Here is a 6763-nt window from a genome sequence, read left to right on the forward strand (position 1 = left end):
CATACCTTGTTTTCCTACTACATGCCACATGCATTCCCTACTCGCTCGCTTTTGCTAGCGATCCAACAATTAATCAGCCATGGTAATTGATACAAGAGTACTCCGCAAAGGAGTATTTAGTGTCCAGCTAGATTGTTCTTTGTTGTGCATGTGTTTTTTTCAAAAAAAAATCTATTGTTGACATGTGATTTTCTACTTCTCTTATTTTGCTATAAGCGCCATGGTTTTTGAAAATTGAAATGCTAGCTAGTACCACCTGCTCTGATCTGAATGATGTGATGTAGACTTGTCAGGCGCACATGTGAAACACGAATGACGCGGCATTTGCAACAAGCCATCCAAGCATCTTCCGTCTTCTACTCTCTTGTGTGCGTCGTTGCCTTTTCTTTATTTTGTGGAGAAGAATAAAATAAAGTGCACGACATTTTTCAGGGAACTAACCAAACTAGCTATCCACACATCGATCAAAATAGGAGAAAAACTAAAGGGGGTTGAAATGATCAAATTAGAGAAAGCGACTGGATTAGATGCAAGACAAGCAGACAATGTGTTTGTTTTATTTAGATTAGGCATCCAATTTAACTATCTAGCTTGCTGGCTGTGCATGCAACAACAGCAAGAAATCTCGTCTCGTCTTCTCATTTGGGCATCTGGCATTTGCTTTTTCGTTAACTTGGAATGAGACAGCTGCAATGCATGACCCAACCAAACTAGTTAATTGTTTAGCTAGGAGGAAAACTAAAGAAAGTGATAGGGCTGAAAGCAGACAATTAGCTGACTCGACCGATCCTTATACTAGTCCAAATTAAACTGCTTTGCATGTACGGTGGCACATTTGATTTCAGTTAATTACTCCCTCTGTACACTAATATAAGACATTTTTACTGTTATAGAAGTAAACTACAAAAATATCTTATATTAGTGTACAGAGGTAGTAGTTAGCAGGGAACCTTCTTGGTAATTAGGTTATCCCACCGAGGATGCAACTGGTGCTTCACGTATCATTGCAGTAATCAGGCCCTTTTCCGCAATGCATATGACAGACAAGCGGAATATATGACAACTCCGTGTTATTCTAGTTGCGCTCCATGGGCCGGGTGTCAACAAGAGCCATCAATCAAAAGGTGAAAGGAAACAAAGTACTCAATTCTATTAAAAAAAGTAAAGGATGATGCATATTGCATCTATTTATGGAACAAGTGCAAGACTGAGTATTAAGCAAACAAATACATAAAGCATATTATGAGCTTCAGATTTGGTTGACTACCTAGGAAGCTTCGATCGGTGACCGATATGCACGGTCAACTACTAAGATTTTCCCTGTTTGGAGTGCATGCTCTATCAATTCAAAGTGTTAGTTTACTTTTTTTGTGAAAAGTTGTTAGTTTACTTTTTTACTTTAATTATCTTATGTTGTTTCATATTTTCAGAACTCTTATACTCCAGGTCCTCATGGGCTATGACCATTCTCTCTCAAAAGTATGACGACATGGTTGACTGGAACTTGAGGAGTACTCTTTCCTTCCATTGTGCTTTACTGATACTACACCGAGGAGGCACAAAACAGAGCAGCCGAACTTGAGGAATACTTTTCCCTTCCATTGTGCTTTACCGATGCTATACAGATATATAATTTTTCTTAGATGCCATTTGGAAGTTGAAACATAGATAGATGTCTTTTTAATTTTATTGAACGATATATTTTACGTAGATATTTTAGAGGAAACCAAAACATAATGTCAAAGCTCGGGGGCGGCGTTTTCGCTCCCGGGTGAACAGCTCCCTGCAAAAAATGTTTTCAAAAAATTCTGAAGGTTTATATAGATGATCAGGTTGCTATCGCAAGCATGCTTGACAATTTTCATGTGGAACGGAGTAGCTGGTTTCGTTGGTCAAAAGAACAAAATTGGGGTGACATTTGGTCTTCAGTTTTTTTTCATAGGCCAAAATGCTTAATCTTTTTGCCTCAAAATTTGCAGGTAGCATATGTGACAAAGATCATAAAAAAAATTGTCTCAATTTTGTTGACATTTGAAAAAAATTGGGCCCAGGAGCATGTGCTCCCGGAGACAAATTGACTTTCCGTAACAACTCATGCTTTCTAGTTCGAATTTTGGACCTATAATTCCTGTGTGTTATCCGAACGGTACTTCTAAAAATGTATGTTTGGCTTAACTTAAATCTTTCTTGGAATAAAGATAAAAGGCAAATAGATCTAGATGGTAGAATTTCCATAAAGATCCCCATCATTTTTCTGCAAGATAGTTTGACAAATATTTAATTCGTTCTCTTTTAGCAATTCTTGCAGCCATTCATCTATGGGGGGTTGTTTGCTCTTCTTGTGCAACCTTTTTCTTCATCCTTCTGCGGATCCTGCAAAAAAATTTACGTCTCCCAAGGTGAGTGTTATCTGATCTTGTTGATTGATCACTAGTGGGTTATCGTAGAAAACATTTAAGCAGAAAAAAGTATGAATAAGTTGCAACTTCATGTAAATCAAAATAAGTAGATCATCCTTATTCTCCATACCTAAGGTACGATGTAGAACATCATCGACACCCTCAAGAAGTACAAATTGTAAGAACACCAATGTGGCATTCAATTTATCACTGGAATTATAGCTCACCAGTACGGGTCGATATTACACTTACATTGATATCTCTGGTGCTCTTCGACTCAACAATCTATGCATGGTAATGGTTATGACACATATAAGGGACACACTTTTCTTTACCAATTGTAACCATCCATTTAGTGTTGCTTCATCAGTAGCTCAAAACAGTTTCTCTTTCTAGCTCCTCTCCTCCATTGCAGATTTTTGTTGTTCCTAAGTTGACATCTCAAAGGACAGGATGATCATATTTTTTATAATTGTTGGATTTATAGCAACAAAAAAAAATTACTATGTGAACAGGAAAGTAATAGTCAAGCACTATGCTCCCAGGCAACGACGCGAAAAAGCTTTGCAAAAATGACTTTTTCACTCTCTGAAATGGAGTCTTGGAGCAGAATGTCATCCATTTGAACTCATTTCATCGTGCTAAGTGCATGGAAAGTCCTCATAACCTACCAAACACACAAAGACAATGAAAACTAACAGAAAGTAACAAAGAATAAAGATTGTGCAATGCTCACGGTGAAAAGTGCAAAAACTGGAAATCATGCATATGGACATGTAATAGGCTCAATGGGACATGATATACGGACATAATATGCAATAGATGAGCTCTAAATATTCGTAAAATATGGAGCCATAAACCCCTATTCATAAGTACAACACGAGCAGGAGTAGGATTTTACATCCACCGTAACGGCCTGAACTTGGGTAATCTGGTCTCTCATGTTTTCCCTCTGATCTACTCCCCTAGCTAGCTGATACCCTATCGAGTTATCTGCCAAAAAATAACCCTGACAAATGGAGATTCGATCTAGGTGGAACATGGATAAGTTTTGACATGTAACTTTGTATGATTTTGTTATTCTAGCATGCTTGTGTTCCAACAATTAATCGCCCTACTATTTTGCTATTTGGCATGCGCTTGTCTACTAGCGTTCTTCTGCTAATTGCTAGGCACATATGGTCTAGATGGTATGGTTAATCACCTAGCTATTTTCACATGTGCTTGCGGACCTGTGTTTTTGCTGCTTTGGTCTCTGATCAGATCAGTTTACTGGTATGGTGAACTATTATTCGACAAGTGCCTTTCCTACTTTGTGTGATTTATGGTGCAGGTGGTTCGTGTGTGTTGAGTATTATGTTTAGTTAGGATATCTGAGATAGACTAGGATATGTTCCGGCTTGTCTTGTATGCACACGAGGCTCAAGTAATAAAACAACAATTCCACCAAATCTCTCTCTCTCCCTTCTAACATGGTATCAGCCTAACCGATCCAAGCCCTAGCCACCGCCGTCGCTTCCGCTCCACGCTGCCCCCGGGGCGGTCGATCTCCATGATCGCTGCTGGGGGCTGTGCCGCCCGTACCTAGGGTTCGTCCGCCGGTCGAGTTGACCAGCTGCCCTAGAATCTTTTTCCCGATCTCTTGATCCGGGTTTTTCTCTCTCGTCGGTAGTTTTGATCAGCGTTTCTTTTTTGCTTTTCCGATCTAAGATCGGTTTGCGTCGCCCGTCGCCGCCGTCGACTCTCATGCGCCTCTACTTCAACATCCAGATTGGTTGCTGTACAACGGCGCCCCATCGCGCGCCCAGCTTCACGCATGCAGCAGCATCTGCTGGCCGGCACCAGACGTCCCGCGCAGCGTGGACACGCACGCTCCCGGCGTGGCCGTGTTTTGCCTACGCGCGCATACGCTGGTGTGGCCAGCCGCTGGCTCACCATGTCATGATGCTTCGTCCGCAGTCTGCATCCAGGAGCCATGATGCGTGCAATGCTCTTGTGCATGTACATGTGGCCGTATGCATGTCCCGATCTGCATAGCCGCCACATAATAGCTCGATCTTGGTTAATTACCCGATTTTATTATCAAAGGAGTATACCACATACCATAGTTCGTTACACAGTGGATAATAATTGCCTGGTTTGAGGTTTCTGTTCATACAAGCGAATTTCAGAACTCCAAAACCCAGCCTAACCGAAAGCGCGATCAAAATATAAAAAGAACTACTGTATTCTTGAGGACATACTAATACTACTTGTCTGTAATCAATCAGCTTGTGCATGCCTGTCTTCTGAGCATTTCTTAAAGGGTTCAGGAATGAATCTCAAAAGGGAAGGGAAACAAGCTGCCAAACTATTTTCCAGCACGCCGATTTCTTCATCCACATTTGTAGATAGGATCTCCAGTTACAGCATAGTACTCATAAAATGGTGAGGACGTGACAAAACTCCTCTTTGTCAAGGTTATTTTTTGCAAACATCCTCTTCTTGCCTACGCATTTCTGAGTTCCATCGGTTGGAAAAACAATCTCTTCACTGCTACCGCCATTTCTGACCGAACAGAAACGTTCGGTCAACGCGTTATCCATCATCCCTGCCACAGGATCTACTACCATACGTTGAAGCACAGTAGCATTCCTAAGGATGTAGAGCGCCAGCTCGGCTAGCCCCAATACATCACAAAATCCAGACATGTAGACACTCCTGAGATGACGATGCGGAGGCCCTTGCGCCGCTAACACTGTCCTCGGATTTTCAAAGCAAAATCTATCACGATCCATCTGCACGAGTATATCCATTAATTTCAATATACATCTTTGTTGGAGTGGGCAGAACACACAGGAAAATACCGTAATTAAGAGTGACCACTTACATGCAGTTCCAGTTCTTCTAAGAGAGGTGCTAATTCCAAGAGATTAACAAACCCCATAACCCAGCTATCATCATATGGACCGAGAAAGATATCAAGGTTCATGTTCAGATGCCTCAAAGTCATGAAGCAATCGCGGGTGTTACTGAATCTTTCCACCTGGAACAGAAATAATGCATGGCCACTCAACAAATATTTAATTTTTGAATGGATCGATATGGCAGGTCAGCAAGCACCTGAATGCAAATATCATGAAGGCGAAACTGAAGAATGTAATAAGGAGCTCGTTTCTAGAGCATACCTGATTAACAGTCAAAAGTAGAAGTAGTGTGTGCACATGAGGAAGAGCAGTTGGAAGCTCGGTAAACATATAATCCAAAACATCATCATAACCATCGAGCACTCTCAAGTTTGACACGAAAATTGCCTCTGACAACTTTGAAGAATCACTGAGCACGGTTTGCATCACATAGTCATCAAACTCAAATTTGGTAAGATTTGGAGCATGTAACTCTATCATTTTCAGTTCACAATGGCGCACACGCAGGTACTGCAACCTGCACAGTTCCTGTCCTATGAGTAAACTTGACAAGGAGTCGCACCACTCTATGTTTATACTCTCTAGAAGGGCACAACTTAGCAACAGGCACCGGAGATCATCATCACTAATGGACACCGTATTTAGTGTTAGTTTCCTAAGGTTTATGATGCCGCAAAAACTGGGGGGCAGCTTTAACCATACATAGCCCAGAATAAGAGATGTGACACAAGAGCCGCTTGGACCACTGAGCCTGCACAGCGGGAAAACATACTTGTACTGGTCACATCCAGGGCCAAAGCAATCGACATCAAACGTGAAATGAAAAGCAATGTGCTTTGCCCTTGACACAATGGAAAAGCTAACCCATTTATCAATGTGATACTTGTTCTTTCTGCGAAGGCCAAATTCGACAACAAACTTGTCCAGCGTAGTCGTAGTTGTAGTACAAGTAGACCACAGTGGGCGCAATACACTGTCCACATTGGCGATGAATTCAGCAGCCCGGGATGCTCGTTTAGTATTCATGTCTTTAATGATGCCAAAGTAGTCTTTGGGGACCAGGTCTGGGTCAGTATTCATGTCTGTACTTATGCCAAAGGTGTCTTTGGTGAGGACCAGATCTGGATGGCATATCCGCTGCTGTCTCCATTCACGAGAAAGCACGCTCATCCTGACGACATCCTTGATCGACAACCGTGACAGTATGTCACGCAGAACGTCCTGTAATAATGAGCATGAGCAGTCAAGTAGTTGTGGCACGAGCTCAACAGTCACGATCCTTCCTAAGACTATAGTGATTTTTATAAGATTTGGTAATAGCCAATATAAACAAGGTGTTTCGATACTTACATAGGGTAGAAGTTCAAGCTGCATTGCAGCCACGTCCGGTTTCTGCACCCTACTGAAACCAGCTATCTTGTTTTCGACCAAAAGTTCTTGGCTGCTCTCTTTGTCCAT

The 6763-nt window shown here is 41.7% G+C and overlaps 1 protein-coding gene across 1 annotated transcript; it reads right to left on the reverse strand.

Moving 5' to 3' along the window:
- Window positions 1-4816: 4816 nt before the first annotated feature.
- LOC119361534 lies at window positions 4817-6763 on the reverse strand. Its single transcript, XM_037626698.1, has 4 exons — window positions 6656-6763; window positions 6008-6526; window positions 5269-5424; window positions 4817-5176 (listed from the first exon to the last, which is right to left on the reverse strand). Exons 1-4 carry the CDS (start codon window positions 6761-6763, stop codon window positions 4817-4819), a joined length of 1143 nt encoding a protein of 380 aa, XP_037482595.1.

This window comes from Triticum dicoccoides, chromosome 2B (genome assembly GCF_002162155.2).
Source record: "Triticum dicoccoides isolate Atlit2015 ecotype Zavitan chromosome 2B, WEW_v2.0, whole genome shotgun sequence".
Taxonomy (NCBI): Eukaryota; Viridiplantae; Streptophyta; class Magnoliopsida; order Poales; family Poaceae; genus Triticum; species Triticum dicoccoides.